A 25394-nucleotide genomic window follows, 5' to 3' on the forward strand; every position below is an offset into this window, starting at 1 on the left:
AGGGGTGACAGAAACAGAAAGAAACTTCTTGAAAGTATCCCTCTAACTTCAGGCTACTTCTTACACCTGCAGTGCAAGTCTCAGTTGTACAGTAGGCTTTGAACTGGGTGAAATGGATCAATACATGTAGATGAGCCATTCTTCAACTTGGGCACATGCATCAGAATCACCCAAAGGCTGCTAGCCCTGACCCCAGAGGTTCTGATTGGTTAGAAACGTGCATTTCTACCAAAGTCCCAGGTGAAACTGATGCTGCTGATCTAGGGCCACGATTGGAGAATTGCAGTGAAATAGACTAGAGCATCATGAAAGTGTGTATTTAACACACACAGTCTTGAAAATAGTCTCTAAACATCCTGGGACACCAATAGAGATGCTAATTTTATTGATGTCGCCCATCTGTTTGCTCTGGCAGGTATAAGGCTTGTGAGTCTCATTGATTCTCCTGTGTCATTACAGTACTAACAGAGAACCTCATCACCCTGCAAATGGCTGAATCTGGAGTGTTGTCTAGTATTTACTCCACGCCAGGGGGTGGGGCAGCTCTGCAGACAGCACTCCTTTGAGCTGGGGCCAGTGTGCGTAGTATGGGATGTGTGAGGAAGGGCTGAGAACCCTTCTGCTTGCATCTGTGAATGTAGAGCCACCCTTGTCTACCTGCTTGTCCTCATACCTCCCAGGCAATCCTTGAGGTCACTGAGATCCCCTCTCAGAAGAGGTGCCTACCTATATAAGGTCAGTTTAGTGAAGCTGATCTTACCCAAGAGTGGGGATCATTCCCAAAGCCTGCCAATCAGGGATACCATTCTTTCAGTCTATCACCCTCTATCTATTCGGGAACACGCACGTGAATAGAATCCTTTCTAGAATGTTTGCCAGAGCTGGGGCATTGACTCTGGAAGTTTTCAGTTTTGCTAATGGCTAGGGACATTTGGGATGCTCAAGGGCTGGCATGGAGGGAAAGGGTGTAGGGGCAGCGAGAGCATAAAGGTGCATGGGGATCCTGGTAGGACCATAAATTCAGCTATACCTGAAGCCGTTATTTTGACCATCTCTGTTCTGTGGGTAAATAAATCCCCCTTCTTGCTTAATTTCAGTTGGGTTTTCTGTCTTTGTGATCCAAAGTCCCAACCAGTGTAATCATTGGGAGTTCTTAGCTACCATTTTTCTGTCTCCAGCTCTATTGATTTTCTTCCTTTCCCACTGCATTATGTGTCACTCTGGACCTTGGTCTTGGTGACAGTCTTCTAAAGTTTGTGAGAATTAAGGCCTTTGATTGCTATGGGGACACCACCTCCAAATATTGAACCCCCGGTGATAATCGCTCAGTCCCCTGGCCTTTGACAGAAAGGGTTTGTACAGCCTGGCTTCAGTGCACGATAACTCTTCCCAGCACTATTTCCTGGAAAGGAAGGCAATGCTGATATAATGCAGTTGCAACCTCTTTGTGACTTATCATGCAAGGTCCCTGCTGTACAGAAAAAGCTGTCACCTACCTCCAATCCCAAGACCTCTGGAACTTCCAGACTCTAATTTTGACTGTACCTACTTGGAGCCTTGGGCCTTGTGTAAATTTTGTTGCAGGGAAAATAGCTTAGGGATCACTGGTGTGAAGTAGTAGCACAGACTCTTTGAATGACACCAGGATTCTCCTTGTGACTTTTAGCCACAGATTATTTAAAGTTCCCAGTTGCAGGACTGTAATCTCTTCAGAGTCTTGACATTCTTAGGTGCAGCAGGTGCAGCAGACCACTAATGGTAGCTTGGGAGATCCCAGATCCACTTAGCAGTTTAATGCATTTCAGAAGATAGATCTCTACTTACAGCTTATTGATAGAAATCAACTGTTAAATGCAGATTTTACGGCAAAGGATTTAAATTGCACATTGCCCAGGAAACTTAACCAAGTTTTCTTTCCAGTGGGGTGCTCTTTCCCCAAGCAACAAATACTGCTTCATTTGCCCCCACCCACAGCCTCAGATACTTCCCATTCTCATACTAAGATGTTCCTAAAGGGGCACCCAGGACCAGCATCAGTATGAGTAGCACCTGGACTCCATTAGAACTGCAGATTCCTGGCCCTCCCTTGAGCCGTTTGAACTAGGATTGAAGTCAGCAATATGTGCTTCAGTGTGTCCTGCAGGGGATCCTGATGCACATTCAAGTTTGACAACCTCTAACTGGGGGGAAATTATCTGCTACCTCAGTTTCCATGGCCCATCCAGCCACATGAATGGACAAAAGTATTCAAGAAGAGTCCGTTTACTATTCCTCCAGCTAATTTCTTGAGAGCATTTACACTGGCCCAGTCATGAATTCATGCCTGCAACCCATGAGACAGGGATTGTGCTATAGGTCTCCTCCATATTGTCACGCCAGTGACCCTGGGCTGAGCACAGAGATGTTCCTCTTGTCTTTGGTCTGCAGCCTCAGAGAACTGTAGAATATTTGAAGAGTGAGGGGCTTTGGTGTTTCTACCTCCAGACAAAAACAGAATGAAGTGGGATAATAGAATCTCCAAGGGATAAAAGAAGTGCACTTAAAAACCCATATCTCCCAGGAACCCACATGGATTATCAAGCCACATTTATCTTTCAAAGTAAATAGCAATCAGTCCCAAAGAGCAAGGAGACTTTGAAATAATGGGCAACATGTGTTGATACTGACAGTGACCCATAAATCTCAATTTCTCTGGGAGCTATTGTTGGGTGGTATTTTAATTCCAAGTCATCCAGTGAGAAAGAGAGAGATTTACCTCTGCATGGATCTTAGTGCATCCTTGGGAACACAAGGATGACCTCCAAGGACCTCCAACATGAACGACCTCCAACATGCTTCCTAACACTCCATTACCCAGATGAGGAGCAAGGCAGCCGAACCTGGAGCAGCTATGCTGGGGGTGTTTGTGGAACACCTTCTGGGCAGCCTTCTAGGAAAGGCATGGGGCCTTGGGGAGCTCTGCATCTTGACTCATTCCCCCGCCTCCCCTGGGTTCCTCTATCATTAGAGCCTCATTGCCCCATGTGCACCTGCCAACCGCTTCTGCTTGAGCCAAGTCCACTTACCAGCTCTCGTTTGCCTCTCTACAATTTATCTTTCTTTTTTTAAAGATTTATTTATTTTTATTGAAAAGGCAGATATACAGAGACGAGGAGAGACAGAGAGGAAGATATTCCATCTGATGCTTTACTCCCTAAGCGGTCGCAACGGCAGGACCTGGATCTGAAGCCAGGAGCCTCTTTCGGGTCTTCCACATGGGTGCAGAGTCCCAAAGCATTGGGCTTCCTCAGGCCACAAGCAGGGAGCTGCATGGGAAGCAGGGTTGCTGGGATTAGAAAAGGGAGCCATATGGGATCCTGGAGCATTCAAGGCGAGGACTTTAACCACTACCTTACCACGCCGGGCCCGACAATTTATCTTTCATCATGGATGTCCAGTGCCAGGCTTGGTCTTTGTCCTCAGGAGGAGACAAGGCCTGTCTCTTGAAATGACCAATTTTTGGATGTAAACTCATTAAATTCAAAGAAGAAAAAAACCAAAAAGAAGTGAAAAAGACCTTTCTCCTGCTTGCCCATTTATTGTGCCTCTGAGTGTGAACAACTGGCTCTGCACCACCTGTTCTACTGTTTGGAAAAGGCATTGAAGTTCCCATGTACATACCAGACACCCTGCTAAGTGGCTTGATGTACATTGTCTCATTTAATCCTTATCAACTCCATGACTTTGTACTGGTCCCTTGGCCTCTTAAAGCTTGCACCCTTGTTTTAAAAATGGGAGCCATGGTAGCATCTATCTCATGGGGTTGCTGGGGGATGCAATGGAAGGTACCCGTTTCAGAGGTGGCAAGGTCTGGCATCAGGCTAGGCAGTCCACCTAAGCCAACTTACTCCAGCCCACGCTGTGCCAGGGCTGACCCCACATCCTGTGTCCTAAATGCTCTGCCTGGCACCTCTGGATTATTTCAGTCTCTTCAGCAGGGGCAGGGCAATGCATCTCAGTTGCCTCCATGTCCTCAGGCTTGAGCAAGGGGGTGGTGCCTAGTTGGTTCTCAGTCAGTGCAGGTGAAGTCTGATGAAGGGAAGGATTACATGGTGAGCCCCAGAAGTCACTGGTCCTGAAGGAGAAATGGGGCATGGGGATTCCAACCCCATCCCCACCCTCAGAGGGGCTTCATACAGAAGTTTCACCCTAAAATGGCAAGGGAGCTAAGAAACCTTTGATCTCCGAAGAAGGGACTGTAAGAACTACCCACACCCTTAGTTGTGATAAGGGAGAGATTTGGTCAGTATCACATAGCCATTTGGTGACAATGTTGGGGTCCTAATGTATGGCTATGGTTCTCTGAAGTGTTTATTATGTTTGATGCCACATTAGGAAATTGTCACAAAGGAATATAGTCAGCAGGTCCTTGGGACACTAGAGAAGACTTCTGGTCTGCATCCCCTCTGGTGGTTTCTTGGATCTTTCCTCTGCTCCTGCCCCATCCTGTCCCCGGGTGATGACTGGGTCTGCTTTAAAATCTGGGCTCACACTAGTTACTTCTCTACTTGCCCCTTCTTTTCCAGATTAAAGACTTGGTAACCAGAGTACTGAGAGGAACAGTGAGAAACATGTGTGGGGAACCACAGAGACCACGGTGCCAACTAAACCTCTGGTAGACCCCATTGCTGCCTTTTACTAGTCGGAACACCAAAACAACATTGCATCAGCCCCAGTTCCTTCCTATGTAAAAGGAGAATAACCATTTCTACCTCTTTAAAAAAGCCATCTAAAGGAATTTAATTCTCTGAAAGTCCAAGGGAAAGGGAGAGAGATACTGCTTGTGTCCATTGGTTTGCTTCCTAAAAGCCCAAAACAGCCAGGGCTGGGCTAAGTGAAGCCAGGAGCTTAAAATCCAATCCAAGAAGTTTACGTGGGTGGCAGGGACCCAAGTATTTGAACCATCACATGCTGGTTGTCAGGGTGCACATTAACAGGAAGCTGGAATGGGAGTTGGGGCTTGAACCCAGGCACTCCATATGGATGTGGATGTCCAGGCAGTATCTTAACCACAGTGCTAAACATCCTTCCCTATATGCAGTTCATAGATTAAGGGTTGTTAAGAGAATCAGACCAATTTGAGCAAGATGGTAGACAGTAATATGGTATATCTAGTCATGTTTGAGGCCAAGAACTGTTTCTTCATTTGCATTTTTCTCATCTTCCTGTCCCCACAGCACTGCTGTTGCCTTATAGTCGGTGCTAATCACTGTGTCAACAAGGAGCAATTTAGTGTCCTTTAAAACCGTGTTTCTTAATGTGTGGTTTGTGATCAATATATAGGCCTGGCCCTGGCACTAGTTAGAAATACAGCCTCTTGGAGTCCATCCTGTATCTACTGAAGAAGAACTTGCTTCCTACTGAGGCCTCAGCTGACTCATATGTACAATATAAAGTTTGAGAAGCTCTGCTTTCATCAGCATCCTCTGAAGCCAGGGGAAGCTTAAAATTCCCAGTTAAGGTGGTGAACACTGTGGGTGATTTTCAGGGAAAGAAGCAAAAAAAAAAAAAAAAAAAAGGAATATGATACACATAGTCCCCTCCTTCTGTTCTAGCTCATCTGGAAATGGTTGGCTCATTCCGTGGGATTTAGACTCAGTTCTGTGAGATCCTCAATGGGGACCAAGTCAGCTTCCCTTGTGTATGCTTTGCAGAGAATTTGAAGAATGTCTCTCTCATTCGAGCCATAAGCCTGTTGTAGATTCCAAGTAAGAGCCCAAGTGACTTCAGGGGGAAGCAGGGCCAGACTGGAGGTCTTCTGTAGGGCTTGGCTGCTTTCTAGCAGATATATGTGATTTGCCAGGTGAAATCCTTTAACATTCACTTGTAAAATGCAGGTTTTTCAGCCCCTTGAAGAAGAGGCAAACACAGTCATTTGCTGCTTGCTCCTTCCATGCCAGGCAAGTACAGGTCCTGGGGTGACAACAGTGACCAAGACAGCCCCTGCCCTGCCCTGGAGGTGCTCCTGGTTTAACACAGATAGATTCGCAGGCAGCTCATAAAGCAGCCATGAGCCCAGTGATACAGAAAGGAGATGCACAAGGGACCATGGAACAGGGGCAGCATGGATGTATGTGAGTGCTGGCACCAAGCTACCAGGAGTCTTAACCTCCAAAAGCCCTGGGGAGCGATTAAAGGGACATGGCACTCAGAGGCAACAGGAGAATCTTGGTTAGATCCTCACTGGAAAAATGTCACAAACAAGCATCTTGGGACAACTGGGAAATTGGAGCATGGACTGGATAATTTTTGTATTTTCTTAGATGTGGCAGGGTACTAGGGCTGTGTATGAGAAGGTCCATATTGAGTGTTGAATACTGAAGTGTTAACATTTACAAGTGAACTCTGAGATCCTCAGTGTTCATATGGCATCTGTAGGTAGGTGTGTGTATCTCTCGCTCCCTCTCTCCTCTAAATGGTTATACAGTTCTCTCTCTCTCTCTCTCTCTCTCTCTCTCTCTCTCTCTCTCTCTCTCTCACACACACACACACACACACACACACACACTCATGTACAGAGAAGAGTAAAGCAAATACACCAAAGTGTCACAATAATCAATAATCCGGACAGAGTAAGGCAACCCATTGCACCATACTTTAAGCTTCTTTCTATATTTGAACACTTCTGCAATAAAAAGAAAACAGTGGGTCAGGTGATCATAACCCTGACAGATCTACATATTTGTAAACAGAGGCTGACAGCTGTTAATTTCATGATGTGTCATGAATAGTTGCAAAATGTTTCCACCAGCATGATCTCATCCCATCCTCAGAGCAACCCAGTGGGGTCCCTAACAATGACCTCATTAAGAGTCACTAATCAAGGTCTCCACTTTAAAAAAAAACTATTTAAAGGAATTTAATTAATTTTCTGAAAGTCCAAGGGGGAAAGGGAGAGAGAGATACAGCTTGTATCCACTGGCTTGCTTCCCAAAAGCCTGGAATCCAATCCAAGAAGTTTAAGTGGGAGGCAACTGCCAGTGCCACTTGCCGGTCACATGCAGCAGACCTAGCAGGACTCAGACCTAGGTGTTTAGACTCCACATCCCATTTTCTTTGCTCATTCAGGGTCTCTGTTTGGAGCCCATAGTTTATTTCCACTTAACTGGGAGCCCCTGTCCAGGCCAGGAGTCTCTAGCCCAGACATAAAAGGGAGCCCAGAGTTTGTCTTCCCAGTCCCCGCTCTGTGTTTGGCCACTAGCCATCACCCCACCCTTCTTTTGGGGTTTGGCAAGGGAGAAGGGAAGGGGGGCAGGCAGGCCATGAGAAGGTGGCAGCTGGCCTTGGGCCCTTTCTCCTTGGCCAAGGCCAGGGTGAGCCTAGGCAACGGCCTGCTTGAACACAGCCTGCGTGGGAAAAAGTAGAATGTGTGTTTTGGGCTCACGCTGTGGGCGTCCCTGCAAAGATGATCATCACTCCTTACAGCTCCTGATGGCGCCATGCCAGAGTCTGAATTTTATCACTTACCCGCAACGTGAGCCAGATAAACGGCTCCTTCTTGGGCTGTTGCCAATGATGGCTAGAGCTGCCAGGAAGTCTTAATCACTCTGCTGCAGGGGGCTGCTGCCCCTCCCCCCAGCCCCCCTCCCCCACTGGCTGCCAGCTGGCTCCTGTGTGCCCAGCAGGGCCTTGTGCTTCCTGAAGCTCTCAGCCAAAGCCTCCTGTTTGAGCCCAATGCAAACTTACCTTCACTTTCCAACCACATGTATATTTATAAGCTTCCATTCTAACGCTGAAGCATGCACCCCATCTCCCCTTCAAAGGGAGTGGTAGCAACTCAAAGAAAACAAAGCATTATTTGCAAGATCTTAGGACCCAAGGTAGGGTACTAAAATATTGTTTGAACACTGCTTGTATGGAAATTGTACAAAGACAGCGCTAGGCATGTGTTTCAAACCTTGTGATATGTATCAGGCCCACACGAGACTGGGAAAGTCAAACGTTGATGCTGGGAAAGAAATGACTTAAGAGTCATTGACTGCCTGGATTGCCCCCCTGGTGTTTGGAAGTCTTTGAATCACTCAAGGCAATTGAGTTCACTAACTAGGGTTAAGTTAGGGTTCCTGGCCTTCTATTTAAAGCAGAGAAAACTTTGCTTCCAGATTTCTCTTTGCTTGTAAGGTCGCATGAGGTGATTTTAGAGGAGACAACCACTGTAGGCCTCTTGGTACTGAGACGGCCACTCAGATGAGCTCAGCTGACCCCAAGGTGTCAGTGCCTGGGGGCGGGCTGAGAGGGGACCCTGAATATACTGTGAGAGATGAGAGATGCAGGAAGTAGCAGGAAGCTGTACAGCTAGCTAATGTGGAAGTAGCAGGTGACCTCAAGGACACTGCCTGAATCCTGCCATGTGAGAGACCATGAAAACACAAGTACCACACTTGCCCGGTTGACAGCCGAGCATGCTGCTCCTGATGAATGTGGACAGGTCTGCTGAACACCAGACTCTCCATAAGGTGTTTGAAACCAGTGAGGGGGTCATTCTGAAATCCAGAAACGAGTTCTGATGCACAGGGCTGAGTGACTCATGTGTCTGTCAACATCATCTGAGCCCCACTTTCATCTTCCTACCTGCTAAATCATTATTGATAAAATCAAGCAAAAATATGTTAACAGTTAATGATTAAATTGTTAAGGTGCCCAACCATCAAGTTGGGCACCCCAACTGTTGGCAGAATCCAATCCAGAATCTCTTCTGCCACCCTTAAACTCACTTATCCCAGACCCTCGTTTTCCAAGTAGCCCCCTCCATTCTGTCACCCCGTGACATCCCAGGGTCCCTGGGGTGCCCTCTCGCTTCCGTGGTAACACACAGACAACTGCCTTTGACATCAGACATGTTCATTTTATATTTGTAAAGTGAGGATGACAATGTCTGCCCAATGGTTTATATAAATACTTTTTACTTTTTACTGTCAGAATCAAGTGACATAATACAGGCAGGGATACAATTTTAAAGGTGAAACTTCCATAGGTCTATAAAGCAGATGACATTGAATTTTAAACTATTCTCCTTTCAGACTTAATTCCAGTTTTAGTATATGCACTGCCGAAGCTGGCACTCTTTTCAGACTTAGAATAAGGGAGTTAAGATGGAAAATTCCAGGGCCATAGCACTTGATGAGCACTGGTTTGAGTCCTGGTTGCTCTACTCGTAGTTTAGCTCACTGCTAAGGTGTCTGGGAAAGCAGCAGAAGCTGGCCCAGCGCTTGAGATCCTGCCACCCACATGGGAAACCCAGATAGAGTTGCAGGTTCCTGATTTCAGCCTGATCCAGTCCAGACTGATACAGCTATCTGGGAAGTGAACCAGAGAATGAAAGATCTCTTTGTCCCTTTGCTCTCTCCGTAACTCTGTAAATAAAGTCTGTACTGTTTAAAGATGGCAGATTCCCATTGAAGCTTCCATTGTGTGCTCTGGCTTCAATGTCATCAACATGGATACTCTCTGTAATACAGGATTAGGAATCAGAATGAACTAGAACACTTGAAACAGATTTGCCTCAGACTGGGCCTACTTTGCAGGTGCAGGGCGAGATGAAGCAGTGGAACTAGTGAGAGCTGAGTCCTGCACTGACTTTGGCTTGCTGAGAGCTCTGTTCCCTTCCACGGAGTGGCCAGGATTTCCACCATACTGGAAGATAAGGTCCTCAACCCCACTTGGAAAGGTAGACAACCCCTGCAGCCTTTCCTGTTTCAAAACCATTGTCAATAGTGAGGGGCCCACCTGGCCTCCAAGGTGAAAGCCCAACCCCTGACCATGGCCTCTAAGACCGTTTCTTCTGGCCCCTTTAAAAATTCCATTATCTTTTCTAAAGTCTCCAAGATGAAGCTGGTTCATGTGTTTGCTTCAGCTTACAACCTTCCTTTACTTCTATTTGAGACTCAGTTCAAAGTGGCTCTCCCTAATGCTGCTCAGCTGACCTCTTTGGCCTTAGGTCTTTTGTATTGTTTCCTACACTACGCAAGTTTTTCCCATTTCTTTCTTCTTAAAAAATGTCTATATGTTTTTCATCTACTTGAATGGCACAGTAAGAATAAGAGTAGGAGAGACCCACACAGAGAATCTTCCACCTATTAGTTCTCTCCCTGAATGCCTGCAACATCCAGGACTGGGCCAGGCTGAAGCCAGGATCTAAGACTTCCATCAAGGTCTCCCACAGGGGTGTCTGGGCCCAAGCACTTGAACCATCTTCTGTTGCCTCTTAGGAAGAGTGGCTGAAACTCAAATTAGGAACTCCATGCATGTTTCCCTGATTGCAGCATCACCTACCACTTGCTCTCTCTCTTTTTTTATAATTTGAGAGGTGGTTATGGGAGCACAGAGAGAGAGAGAGGGAGAAACTCCTCCATTCATTATTTGACTCCCCAAATGACTAAAATGGCTAAAACTGAACCTGGGAACCCGGAACTTAATCTAGGGTCTTCATTAGGAGGAAGTTAGAGTCAGGAGTAGGAGTGAACATCGAACCCAGGTGCTCCAATATGAAATATGGGTGTCTTAACAAGTCTTCCTCACTCAGCAGGTACCTCGCATATGTCTCATGTTGTATTACAGTTACGTCCCCAGCTCCTGACACGCAGAGGACAGGCGAGGCTGGAGACCCTGGCACGCACGAGCTCCTCGGTGAATGGAAGTGTGTCTTTTGTCTTTTGTGTCTGCAGAATAGTTTGGCATAGCTGGCGGAACCTGTGACACAGCATGGGCATCTTCATGGGCATCATCAGTGCTGTCATTTGCTGCTGAAGGTCTTGTCATGTTTCAGTATAAAGCAGTATCTTGTTTTCTCACTATTTGTTGTTTTTTTTTTTTTTTCGTGTGGGGCGGGGAGGATGAGGGCGGTTCTTGCGACAAGGAAGCTGGAACATTTGTCACTGGAAAGTTTTTTTTTTAAAAGTCACGCAATAACTGTGCTGATCCCAGTAAATGGCCAGTCACAGGCTATGCCAAGCTCTGTAATGCCTGCCTCATTGGAAAAGAATTCTTTGAATCCTGTCTTCAGGCCTGCCAAGGAGGAGTTCAGAGTGGATGGTTGATTAGGTGCTGCAGTGACTAGCTTGCTGCTAATTACAAGTAAGGCAGCTTGGGGGACTGTTTTTCTTCATTACAGAAACCAATTTTTTAAAAAATCATTTTGAAGTCATAGATTTTTCACAAATATCATGGTTCAAAGATACCCTTCGGATTATAGAGACTGCAGAAAGAGATCACAGTCCAGCCCACATGTTGGATGACCCAAGATCGAGGCTTGTCATGAAGTGTTTTAAAAAGTATTTGGAATGCAGAGAGAGAGGAGAGAGAGGAAGAGAGAAAAAGGAGAGAGAGAGAGAGATTGATTCATTTGCTGATTCACTCCCAAAATGCTTGTAACAGCTGGGGTTGGCCAGGCCACAGCCAGGAGCCTGGAACTCTGTGTGAGCCTCCTATATGACTAGCTGGAACCCAGGCATCAGGGCCAACACCTGCCGTCTCCATGGGTGCACAATGACATGAAACTGACATTGCACATGGAGCTGGGACTCGATTCTGGGCACTCTGTTGTGGCATGTAGCATGTTAATCATCTCTGGGCCCTCCAGGCCAACAGCATCTTGTAGAAACGCCAAGTTTCAGGTCTAGCCTAGGCCCACCGAAGGAGCAACTCTACAAGTGGGCCCTATTAACAGTGTTCATGAGCACTCCCTGGATTTTCTGCTACCATGAAAGTTTCCAGAACCACGATCTAATCAAATCCCATTCACTTGATCATTTTGAAGTAAATTTATTTTTAAATTACTGATTGTTACATATGCCATATATAATGTTGCGCCATCAGATAAAATTTGAAAGGGGAAAAACATATAAACTAAAGTTTCCCCCCCCCCCCGCTTTTTTAACCTTTTCTGCCGGTGTTATTGTCACTTCCACATGCTGTGATCACAGGGCACATAGGGCACATACAACCCTGAAGCTCCTGAGACATCACTGCGCTACCTTGTGGCCATTGCTAAGGATTGCAGCTTCTCTGAGAAGCCAGGCGGGAGGTCCCCTGCCCCTGGATCCCTAGTGGGTTCCACACAATACCCCTGTGGTACACACCAGGCTTGGCCTACCGTCTGGCTCTCACAGTGGGACTGATGTCCAGCCATGGTCCCCAGCTTTCCAGACAGTCCCTTTTCCCTGGTGGGTCAAACCCCAGCTCTAGGCTGTGTTGAAATCACTGTGTTCCTGTCGTATGTGGATCCTATGGCTGTCAGGGCACCCTCCCACTCACCACTGGCTGAGTTTGATGGGTATATCTGCTTGGGTAAGGTAATCCGGACTTGTCTGTCTGGGGACCAGGCCTAAAGCCCAGGCCATCCTCTCCCTTGTTGGGTTGCCTGTGAATAGCCAGCGTGCTTTGCAGCATTGTGGATACTAGAGTAGAAATAGGGCAGTGAGGCCAGGGATGTAGGCATTGGGTTCGCAATTGGTGGACAGAGAAGCAACAAATGGAGCTGTCCTGGGACTGAACACCTCAGGAGCATGCCATGTCTGGTCTGTGGTGGGGCCTGGAAGACTGGCAGTGGGTGGCAGGGTCTCTTGTAGCAACAGATAGGATTTCACTAGAATTGTGGGCCTTGGCTTGCCTTGGATTCCTATCCGTGTATCCACTAAATGAATGAGTCACCTCCCAAACTATAGGGAAGGTAACATGTTCCTGATACGCATCAAACTGAGCTCCATACCACAGACCATGCAGAAACTAAGGAAATCTAGCTTTCTCCTGTTAAGCTAGACATGAAAGATATGAAATTTCTTTGCAAAACAATGTCACTCTTCTAACTCATTATTGTTGTTTGGAAAAATTATTTCTTATAAAATTATGTTGTCTGCTAACATGCAGTGGGTTGATTATTATATTTAAAACATTGATACAGATTTTTAAGATTTCTAAGCTTGATCTTGTAATTTGGCAATGTGGATAGTTGCATATTGAATAAAAAAAGCTCTCTGGGGTTCTCAATACTATTTTAAAACATTATTAATGAATTTTAAAGGCAGCATAAGAGGGAGAGAAACAGAGATAGATCTTCTGTCCACTGGTTCACTTCCTAAATGTGTATAACAGTCAGGGATGGGGCACACAGAAGCCAGAAGCTCCATCCAGGTCTCCTTCATGGTTGGCAGGAAACCAAGCACTTGCGTCCTCTTTCACAGTCTTTCATGTGTCTTAGCAGGAAGCTGGGTCAGAAGCAAGGGATGGCTGGGACTTGAACCAGGCACCTGCTATAGGATGTAGGTGTCCTAAGCAATTGCTTAACCTTCTAACACCACAATACCTTCTTCTCAATAATTTTTAAGAGAGCAAATCTATTCTAGATTAGAATTCTTGAATTGCACTAATGCATTGCCTTACACAAGGAAACTTCAAAGAGTGTGGAAAATGAAATTAAAAGGTAAGTTTAAGTGGAAAATAATTTTGAAAACCATGTAACTTTTCATAATATGCATTTTCTGTGAGTTTTTTTAAAAACCTCCCATATGCATGAATTTCATATTTTTTGCATCCAAATAAACTATTCCCATGAAGCTTTCAAGATTCCCTTATATCCAGTAGATGCTTGTTTAACACATGAAACATGTTTATTACATCCCTCAGTGGCTGTTGGCAAGCCTTTAGCTGCCTCCTGAGGTTTGTAAGCTACGCCTCGTATGATAGAGAGCAGAAGTTCTGCTGACAGTGGGACTGATGACTGGACGATGACACCCTCGGTGCCTAACAGCAGGAGCTGCCATCTGGAGCAGAGCTGGCTTTGGTGGCAACAAACATCAGTGGACTGGACCAGGGGGTCAGGTGGCATGAAAGGTGACAATGGCTCAGCAAGCTCACTGAATCCCATCCCCTTGGTGCGGAAGGGCAGGGACAAGTGTCCGAACCCATTTGCCTGTGACAGGAGCTGAGCAGAATGGCTTTCTAAGGATCTCTGACTAGCAAGTGATTGGGCGTGAGCATGACAGAGAATGCTGTGGTCCCATAGAAGGACTGAGCCTCTATGTGCACCTCTCGGCTCTGTCCAGCTGCAGCATCTCCAACAAGTCAATCAACATCTGACTTACTCAACTATCCAGTGAGGAGGAGTCAAGGTGTTTGTGCAGTGTCTGGCATGTACTGGGTGCACAGTGCATTATTGAGTCTATTTGTAAGATGCTATTGTTAGTGTTTGAACAAAGTGGGCTGGAAGGCTTGAGGCCAAGTGGGGAGGGTCCATGAGGGAATACTTTCTTTATGAGTGGTAATTGGAGTTTAGTCTCTGAGCTTCAAGCTAGTTCACTAGGGGGCAGATAAGTCACTATTGTGAGGGGTGTGTGTTGTGCTCATTGCAGGCTCTTTAGCAGCATTCCTGGTCTGTCACCATGAGATGCTGGAAGGGAAGATTCGATTCTGAGGACGAAGGGCATAGACTCTCATCTGCCAAGAGCCACTGTGGGTATAATTTCCACCTCAGTGTCCCCAGGAGGACGTCACACCAGCCTCAAGCACCCAGATCTTCCCCTCTCCTCATAGAAAGAAATCTACCAAAAGATTTTGCTTTTTAGGGAACAAGATGCCTCCTGACTGAGGATTCCTGCTAATCATGGTCACTGCCCATAGCTTTCAGATTAACCAGGAGCCAGGTAAACCAGCAGACTGACCAGGATAATGAGATGTTTAAGAACAATACTCAGAAGCCTGGAGGAAACCATCCTCTGCTTCAGCCTTTGTCTTGCCACTGGGGGTGGGGAGGGGCTTCTGAGTCCCAAGTCTCAGTTACGAAAACAGTACTGGGACCACTTAGTAGAAGAATTGACAAAGGAATGGCAGTATAGTCACACACGGGAATATGCCAGCAACGAGACTGAGCTACTGCAGTACAAAATGCACAGAAAACTCACAAGCCTAACACTGATGGAAACCAAATCAGACACAAGAGAACACATAAGTTTCCATGAATGAAATGTCCCCTCAATGGCAAAGTAATGTATATTGAGAAGAATTATTCTGGGTCAAAGGATGGGGAAAAATCACTGTGAACACAAGAAATAAAAATTATCAGAAAGCTTGCTCGCATGGCTCCTAATTATTATGGAAGGCCAATTTTGGACATGGTTTTATTCATGAGATGGTGCATTAAAATAATTAGTATAGTGCTTGGCATATACAATGCTCAGTGAGTGGCACTAAATGAAGATTCAAAGTTCATAATTGGAATGAAAAGATACTTATTTTGGTACAAAATTACTGAAATGTGCATTGCTTTTCATAATATGCATTTCCATTTTCCATATGTATTTTCCAACTTCTTGAACAGCCTTTGTATTGTTAATGAGCTATTTATTAATCAACTAGGAGGTGAAATAACAATTAAACACAAAACATCCCTTTTTCTTAAAGGGGAAAAGTGTCTGTGATTTTCAGGTGTATTTCCTGTGAGTAAATTCTTAATTTTCAAGCTTTTAGAACTCTCTTGAAGCATAAAATTTAAAGAAAGAAAAACTTAGTATATAACTTAGCATTACTAGCTCTTCACAAGTAACTGGCTCAAAAACAGAGTCCCAGTACCTGCCAAGTTAGGCCAAATAGTTAACATCACACTCATCCTTTGTTGGTCCTATTCAACCAGGAATCTGGACTCCACCTACCCTATCAAGCATTTGGATCTGTCTTTGGCCATCAATCAAATTGGAGAATTTCCAGGAAAATAGGCAGAACAAATAGGTTGAGCTCTCAGACACAGGGTTAAACTTTGGCAGTAAACTGCAGTCTGGAAACCGTGCCATGATTTCACTGCTTCAGACCTGCCTGGAAATAGGACTCTCGGAACTGTTCTCTCTTCTGAGAGAGCCAGGCAATTAGATAATTCCAACAAGACGGAGCATTTCACGGCAAGCTGTGTTTCCCAATTGCAAATTAGATGCCAAATTAACTCTCAGGAAGATCAGAAACTCTTTCATATCATTCTCTGCTCAAAGAGTTGTGGCATGACTCCAAGAATTAGATACAAGAGAGATCTCGCTGCTCGCTGCAGGTGCTTATAGAAGACTTGTATTCTCAGAGTTGTTTTCTAAGACTCAAGTCCTGCTTATCAATGTTTACATGTCACTGGAAACCTGTGATATCACCATTTAAACCACCTGGTATACCTTGGCGCAAGCTGTGTCTCACACAGTCAGAAACCCTCAGATCCTTTGTGACACACGTTTAAGAAAGGAAAATCCATGCCCATTTCTGAAAGAAGATGGGCTCTTACCTTGTCCTGGGCTTTGTCCAAGAGCACTTGATTGGATCAAGACGCATATAACCAAGAAAATGGGAACCCATGGGACAATTCCCATTTCTCCTGTCTCACTCAGGGTCCGAGGCCTTCTTGTAAATTTCTGAAGCCAAAGAAACCAGAATGGCTATTGATACTTTGTCAGGGAAGTCTGTCCATTAATAATTAACTTCTCCACATGGTATCCAGTGCTCAGACACCTTCCTTGCTGCCCCCAACCCCAACTCTAACTGTATCTAACACACAAAACATTGGTTTAGAACACAGATTTTTATCCTGATAATGTTTTGAAAATAAAATACTTTGTCGTGTATCCTTGCCTTCTTGGGCCAAGGTCGTAGTGCTGAATCAATCAATTTAGAGTTAAAGGGTCGTGTTTGGAAATTCTGCCAAAGGTCAGAGGTAGGTGGCTTTGGTGTAGTTGCCCAAGTGTCCCTCTGACAACACCACAAGTGGGGAGGGCTGGGAGCTCAGAACAGTAGTATTCCAACTGCAAGCTAAGCCTTGAAGGGAAAGGAAAGGACCCTGCTCAACCAAAACCACCCCCCTAGAGAATTCATTTTTCATTGAGCGAAATTGCTAAGACCCGATGAAGAAGTGTGTGGGGTCCCATTTCCTGTAGATAAAAGGAGCCGAAAATCCCTAACCTCAGGGTTAAGGAGGGGCTGATGTGGCAGGAAAGATGTCTTTGCTCAGATTCCCATGTGAAGATGATCCCAGAGTAAACATGCCATTTCCTTCTTGGGTTAATTTAAACTCCAACTGAGGGACAGTACGATAGTCTAGCAGCTGAAGTCCTCTCTTTGCATGCTCCGGAATCCCATATGGGCACTCGCTGTAACCCTGGTGGCCCTACTTCCCATCCAGCTCCCTGCTTGTGACCTGGGAAAGCAGTTGAGGACAGCCCAAAGCCTTGGGACCCTGCATCCGTGAGGGAGACCCAGAAGAGGCTCCTGAATCCTGGCTTCAGATAGACTCAGCTCCGGCCATTGTGGTCACTTAGGGAGTGAATCATTGGACAGAAGATCTTCCTCTCTGCCCCTTCTCTTCTCTGTTTATCTGAATTTGCAATAAAAATAAAATAAATCTTTAAAAAAAAAACCCCTCCTACCGGCAAGCCCAGGTAGGGTGACACTGCTGCATCTGCCTGTTGTGCTATTCGTTGAGTCCCTTGTCTTATTGAAACTGTTCATCTGTGTTTGTACGTCTACCCTGTGTTAGGTACTGTACAAAGAGTTGAGATACACAAGTGAATCAACCAGATCTGAATCCTTGTGGAGCTCAGGACCTGGTGTGGGTAGCAGGAGTCAGATGATAGAAAACGGGTGTAATAACAGTTCATATAGAGTGTAAAAAATGCAAGGAGACCTATAGAAAAAGAAAAGAGAATGCAGGTGGCGATGGAGAGACACTGTGATAGTGATTTTTAAAACGAGGGGTCAGGGTGCATCTTAGTGGGAAGCGGAACTTTGAACAAAGGTTTTGAGGGAAGTGATTGAGTTATCCTGTGGACACCTTAGGGGAGGAGAATGCAAGGGTCCTCAAGTAGGCAGCAGTCTGATTTGTTCTGGAAAAAGCAATGGGGCCAGTGAGCAGCTTTGGCTTTTACAGCATAAGACTCGTGGAGCAGTTCTGAGTGAAAGAATGGAGTGATTTTATTAGAATTTCGAAACACCACTTGAGTTTGCAAGCAGTCAAAAGTGAAACAAGGAGGTTTCTTCAGTGACAGGTGATGACTGCTTGGTTCAGTGTGGTTATATAATGGTACTGGGATTGGTGGAGACAGGAGCTGGATATATTTTGAAGGTACAGCCAGTGGGATTTTCTGACTGTTGGGATGTGGGAGAAGGAAAGAGAAGTTAAGGATGACTTCAGGGAGTTCGGTTTGAGAGAGTAGATTAGTGGGGTTGTTATGAGCCGAAGGAGGAAAAGCTAAGAGTAATGAAGTTTTGGTGATGGGAGACTAGGAATTAAGCTTTGGGTGTGCAGCTGGCTGGCTGAGTGGAAATGCTGAGTACACAACTGAATAACTTGGTAACGATCACCCTAGTGGGTGTGCCTGAAAGTACCTTCCAGAAGCCACCAGCAGTTTTCTACCACCCTAACTGCAGCCCAAAGCCCATGAGCTCTCCTCTGGCTATTTCTCCTCCAAAGGCCTGCAACCTGAGGATGCTTCTGAAGCAGATATCTGTCCTGGATCCCCTAATGACTCCTCCTGATTCTACACAGTTAGATAGAAGGTGACTGGTTTACTTCACTTCCTTTTTCCTTTATTGTTGGGACACAAAAGCCACTGACTCACTGCCTTGGTCTCCTTTTCCCTGGGCCCACCTTTCTCCCTTTCCTCTGAGTACTGCTAGTAACCACTTCCAATCCCTCTCCTTCCTTGTAGACTGACTCACCATGAGGCACCAACAAAACCAAGTGCCTGGGAAATATTAACCTACTGGAAATGTTTCTGCACAAACAGAGTACACTTTCTTGCCACTTTCCACATGGATAAAGCCTTCTGAGTTGATGTAGTTCTCTTTCATTCCTTTCTTTGCCTCACCCCGAAATTCCTCTGCCACCATTTCCTGCCAACTCAGGTTGTGTGGGGCTCTCCTGGAAACCACAAATTGGCTGTCCATCCCCCTCTACGCACACTCTCCTCCCTCTTCCACCGTGAAACTGTTGTGTTTCTTTGAAGCTGAGCAGGGAGGTTGCTAGGGAAGCCTTCATTGTGTGTGAGGTACTAGAGCCTGGGGACCCTGGGTCTGCTACTGCCACTTGTTAAAAACTTTACATAATGTTCAAGAGTTCTCTCTCTTCACGTCTAAAATGGGGATAATTTGAGTTGTCAGCTTATCATGTGGGTCTCAACTTGTTCCCCTGTGCTCCCTCCTACTTAAATGAAACAAAATAGAAGTCTATAAATATTTTGGGACAAGATAGACAGAAGTTTGCAAATATTATGTCTCCCCCAAACAGTGTATCTCACAGCAAGTGAATTCTCAGCTGAAAAGAAAAGCAAAGGCTGCAATGTCATAAAAAGATGCAGAGGGAGAAGGGCACCCCCATCTCTCCGTCACTCTCTTGGACTTTGCAGGTACAGAGGAAGGAGAGATGGGCCCTTGGGTGTGAGAGCAGAAGGAATAGTCACTTGCCTTCTGGGAACTCAGATGGAAGATGGGAGCCCAGAGAGAAAATGGTTGTATGTGTGTTGGTCAATGATGTCCTCAACTTGGAAGTCATGTTGATGAAAGTACCGGCCCCTCAGTGGCCACCCATGTGGTGTAATGACAGAGAACCTGCTGCTCACTCTTCAACTCCATGCCTGGCTGTTGTGCCTGCTCCATATATATAATATCCCTAAGGATTGGGGGAAGGCTGAGAAATAACCCAGAAAGGGCCAAAGACAGGTGTATAAGGTTAGTAATTCAAATGGGTTACAGAAAATAAGCTTATTTATTATACATCAGGATTTGTCACAACTCTACAAATACAGGCAGGTCCTGGCTGTTGCAGACTTTTCTAAGCAAGGTACCAGAGAAGAACTTGGATTATGATAGAGGTTCAATAAATTGTAGTAAATTATTTGGAAGATAATTTGCTTGGTGGTCAACACTACAGGCTTTGGAACCACATAGATCTCATAGTTCTCTATTCCTATCTCTCTCCTATCACATACTAGTTGTGTGATCATAGGTAAGACATTGACATTTTGTCCCTTCATATTAGGGGACTTATGACTAATTCCTGCCAGATCTGATTAAGTGAGGCAATGTGTGAAAAGCCTTCAGCAATCCTGACTACTGGGAAACAATACATGGAAGCTGTTATTATTGTCATTGTTTTAAATTCACCTAGGAAGCCAAGGAGGCAGACAACAGCAAGAACCAACAGTACAATTTTAGCAAGAAAGGAGAAAGGAAACCAGAACGGGCCGGATTCATGCTTCCAAAACTGAAAGGAGCATTAGAGTCACCTTGGAACTCAGAGAAGGGCCAGATTATGGGTTCAGCTAAACGATGATTGAGGCAAAGCTATAGTGAGGGCCTGGTGAACCTTTCTATTAAACACATTCTCTGGTTATTCTGGGTTACAATGAAGTTTGAGAGTCATTGCCTAGGATATGTAAGGACCACGACAGACTTTTCATATATGATTATGTCATATTTAGAAAACTCTATGTGTTTGTGTAATGCTTACAATATATTAGCACTAGATAATTTGCGTAGAGTACTATGTTGTATTACTAGTGCTATGTTATTTACAAGCCAATAAATAGCTGTATACTGTGGGAGTGCTCAAGTTTTAAAAACTTATAAATAGATGTTTTCAAAAAGTCTGAGGATTGTTTTGGAGGGACAGACTAGCTTAGGCCTTCAATGCCTGACTCTGTCTGTGCATCTAGTTAGTCAACAGACCCATCAGTGGAATCTTTGGTCATTCCCATGCCCACAAAAGTCCAGGAGTTAATTTTTAATTTCTTCTTCTTCTTTGTTGCTATCATCACACAGAGAGAGTGAGAATGAGCCAGCTTCCGTCTATTGGTTTATTCCTCAAATACCCACAACAGATGGGGCTGAAGACAAGAGCCCAGAACTCCATCAGATCTTCATCTGAGTATCAAGAACCCGAGTACTTTTGCCCTCAGGGCTGACTTCCTGGTATATGTTAGCAGGAATCTGGGTGGGAATAAGAATAGCCAGATCTTGAGTTAGACAGCCCTATATGAGGTGCGGACAGCTTAACCACTGTGTTGCATGCCTGCCTGACCCGGATCCAGACATTTATTAAGAACTCTTCCCTTCCTATGCACTTCACAGGGGTCAGCTGAGCCCATTAAAGGTCAGAACTTCCAGCCAAGCTGTCAGCATCATCCAGGTTAGCAGTCCAGCATTTTTTTGTTTGTTTTTTTTTTTTGCACTCCTAGAAAGAATTGTCTAATTCCTGGGACTCTTCACTCTGGTCTGTTATCCTCAGTCTAAAATAACAATGATCTTGTAATTAAGTTTTTAAAAATTGCCCAATCTTTGCTCTTTTTTAATTTGAAGAATTGCTTGAAGAAATAGAGATTTTTAAGTGACTGGCATTTGATAACCTGAATGTAAACTTTTCTTTTAATTTCATAATGATAAGAAAGTTAATTGGAAGAAAAGAAAGAAATGTTTTACAGGGATGAAAAGAGTAAATCCCAGGAGCAAGATGCTAGGGAGTCAGGGAGGTTCACTGTTTCATAGTGAGTGAAACTGTTTTATATTCAGAATCATATTTTCTTGACTTCATCTTTAGAAACCGGAGATACTTTCCCAAAAAATGCCAGGCTCTTGTTGGCATGATAAGAAAAGAGTCATTGACAAAATTACACTAGGATTGGTACCTCCCCCTAATTTTACAGTTAATATATATGAGCTTAGAGGACGGCACAAAACCATGTCACACCAGGAAATAGCCGAGAGGGGCAGTGAAGGTATCCAAGTCCAGCGTCCACTCCCTTAACAACCACAGGCCCATAATCTCTCCCCAGCTGGCTTTCCACACACCTGAACATACTCCACTTTCAAGGGACTTGTAGGAAGTTTGCAGAAACACGTCATAGGAAATGACTCACCTTCTCTTATTCCTGCCAAGGACTAGGATATCACAGGGAAATGAGCGAGATTTTATTAGACCATTGATCAGTTGATGTGGACATTCTTACACAATATAGGTACAATAATACAGCAAAAAACAGGTAGAATTTGGCAATATAGATGGGGAAACCTTGTCATTTCTAGTTGGTTTGGAACATGTCCTTGTTTGGAAAGGATTTGGACTGGAGTTAAACATTTTCCTTATCTATGTCAGAAAAACAGACTTGTCAACAAATGAAGGGTGGTAACAAGATTGTAGAGATTTTGAACTATTGGAAAGAATGAAGTATTTCAGGCATTTCCAGCAGGGGTTGAATGTTTTTGTCAGTAGGTCTGTCTTAGATTGGTTGTGTGACCTTGGGAGATTTCTACAACTTTTGTTTTCTCATTTGTCATATGATATTGCAAGGATTAAATAGAAAGAATCAGGTCTAATGTGATTTGTGTATGGGGAAGTGTCCATTTCTTCCATTTTATAGTTAAGAAAGCAGAGGCTCAGAAACCCCTTGTGGAAGATTTGATGCCTCATCTTTGCAGATTGAATTGAAGGGTTCTAGATCCCATGAGGCTCTGAGGCTCTGATTCTTAACGTCTAAAACAAAGAATCACACAGCCAGGAAGCAAAGAGTTGAGTTCTCATTGCCACACTTGCTTCTATTTCTTGGTCTGTGCTGGCCCACCAACTCTGCCTGTCAGGAGATTGGGGGATTGTTTGTGGAATAATTGAGAAACAGCAACAACAACAACAACAACAACAACAACAAAATCCGAGAGTTAGAGCAACCCTTTTTGTGATGATTTTCGTAGCAAAAATGCATTTGATTTTAGTAGGTCTGGTAGAAGGGAAAGCCCGTTTTTTCTCTTTGTGTTACATTTGGAAGCAAAAGGAAATAAAGATTGAGGTTGGGTTTGAATAGCTGGGAAGGCATTGAGCATTGAACATTGCTGGCTCCTTGGGTTTGCCAGCTTTTTTCTTTGTGGGAAAAAAGGGAAGACATAAGGCAGGAAAAATCCATGGTGCGCTTGTATCCTGCAAGTGTGTAGTGTTAGTTGGGCTTGGTGAGGGTTGATCATATCAGAGTCCTCAGGGAGACTGACCAAGCCATGAGATGAATTGGCCAACTTCAGCCAATTAATGCTACACTTGGGGAGGTGACTCATTAGGACATTGGCTCTCTCATTGGGTTCCAGTTTTTCCAACAATGGAGTGTCCAGGTACACAGTTCTCACCATGGTATCAGGCAGGATTGGGTGTTAGTTAGATGAGAATGGTCCAGCCTCTACATGCCATACCACAAACTCATCTCACAAAAACTTCCTGGGGTTAGCACAGGGAGCTGGTGGCTGTAAGAAACCAGAAACTGATTCCCATTTATTCACAATGATCTATTTCAAGTTCTGAAGAGCTGCCAATGAGTCATCATTTTCCCATAAACTGATGGGGGAGGCGAGGTTAGTCACTGATTCTACAGCAAATCTTGAAGTCAGGGGTTAATAATTCAGGGACCAACTTCCAAAGTGGGTGCATAGTGCCACACTCTCTATGTGATCTCCTTACACTTGAGGAAGAATCCCAGATGGCAGGCATGTTAACTCTTTGTACAGAGGGATAAACGCTGGAGGGCAGAGGTTACTGAATCTCCCCAACCCATATAGTAATAAGTGGAGGAATGGGATTTGAACTGTGCTTCCGTTATTCAAAGTTCATACAACAAAACATCGTTTTGCGAAAGACAATGGGCTGTGAGATCTTCTTGTATCTAAGGTTAAAGAAACGGAATTGTGACATGTTTTGCACTTTGTGTAACAACAGAGCTCATGTGCTTATTATTGCTATTTTCAAAAAGTTCTCAGGAAATATCTCACCAGCTTTTTGGCTATATGCCCTGAAATAGCCCGTAAGACAGAGAGAATAACCCGTAAGACAGCAGAGAATACATAATGGATATGTAACAGTGTAATTTAGATACCAGTTACTTCTCAGTGAAAGTAAAGAACAGCTAAGATGAGGGAAGTGGAACTGTGTGAAGGATAGAGCAGTGTTTGACAGGAACTTGACCGGATGAGGCTATAACAACAGACTTAGATGTCCACATCACATCTCCATTCCCTCCAGAAACCATTTGGGTTAAATCATACCCAGGGTTCTCCAGAGAGCAATAGGAAAATAGTTTGATTTTCCCATTCAAAGATAGCTTCATATGTAGGTAAAAAAACATGAACAGATGGTAAATAGTTTGTTTAACTCATTAATGAGAAAACAGCTAAGGGTGTGAATCAGTTCAAAGGAGAAGCAAAAACAAACAAACAAACAAACCTACAAAATTATAGGGATAAATGCTGAAACGTTGAAATGAATGTGCAGATGGGAACCAACCTCTCTGACAGGGAGGGATAAAGTCAGTGAAACTTCTATAGGATAGGACGGAATTTGCATTTAGCCTTGGTGTAAGATATACAAGTTACAGAGTTGTAAAATGCTTCAAGGGCGATGAACACTAGAATCAGATAAGGAAGGCTGAGTTAAGAAGTGGACACTGCTTTGTTTTCGCTGAAGCACAAAATTTCCCCAGTAATTCCTCTAGCTAAGAAATGATAAAGTGTTTGGCTACAGAATTGTAAAGATAAGAGGATGAAGCTCATTTCAGAAGAAAGGTTGTCTCCTTCTTTGACTTTGGTAAGTGAGATTTAGTGATTACTGGGAACTGGATTTCCAAACTGGCTCCTTGCTTTTGAACTGCTTTCAGTTGTCAGAAGATTTAGTGTCTTTGTGCCTCACTTTCCTCCATCTAAACAAGGAACACTACAATAATTTCCCTCACAGGGTTTGCGGAAGATTAAATGAGGAAAACCATGAATTGTGCTTATGATTGTGCCTGGCACAGTGCTGATCAGTAATTCATGTTTTTATTTAAGAATCTTTCCTTGTGCTTTTGACTCCTCCTGTTTCTTATATTTCTCTTCCCTCTCTCTTTTTCTGTGGATCTAACTGAAATAATACAGGATAGAACTATATATGGTGTTTTTAAAAGAATAGATAGGGTCTACATTTCCAGCTATTAATTTTAAAATTTGTTACCTAAGTTGTTATGTATTCCTTGCCATTAAAAAAAATAATAAAGTACCGTATCTTTCCCCTCCACCCCATATGTGCATTAACGTGCTTCAATAATTCTCATCACTAGTCTTAGAGTGGCTAACTCTGAATTTAAGTCTAGAGAAATGGCTTATTTTCTTAGTTCTACAGTTCATATTCCGATAAAACACACTGGTGGAATGACAAAAACCTTGGCATTCTACTCAGTGTTGCTGGAGATGGGACACCAAGGCCTGGGGGTGTCTCACTGGGGTTAGGTATCATAACTTAATGATGAGTGTCTCCTCCATCTGTCTTCTTAGACTCTAGAGACCATGGCCAAGGCCCTGGGGGCAATACATGCCCAGCACCACAGAACACAGCCACA

General features: G+C 44.4%; 1 protein-coding gene across 3 annotated transcripts in view; it reads right to left on the reverse strand.

The window, feature by feature from the left end:
* The window catches only part of LIPC (lipase C, hepatic type), a 147644-nt gene that overhangs the window by 116196 nt on the left and 6054 nt on the right, over positions 1–25394 (reverse strand). For 2 of the 3 annotated variants that reach the window (XM_058665786.1, XM_058665784.1), the window contains exon 2: positions 16289–16415. The exons of the other annotated variant lie outside the window; for it this stretch is intronic. In XM_058665786.1, the coding sequence (XP_058521769.1) occupies positions 16289–16373 (85 nt within the window). In that variant the 5' untranslated portion in view covers positions 16374–16415. The remainder of the gene's footprint in view (positions 1–16288; positions 16416–25394) is intronic. 3 annotated transcript variants of the gene reach the window in all.

Source organism: Ochotona princeps, chromosome 6 (genome assembly GCF_030435755.1).
Source record: "Ochotona princeps isolate mOchPri1 chromosome 6, mOchPri1.hap1, whole genome shotgun sequence".
Taxonomy (NCBI): Eukaryota; Metazoa; Chordata; class Mammalia; order Lagomorpha; family Ochotonidae; genus Ochotona; species Ochotona princeps.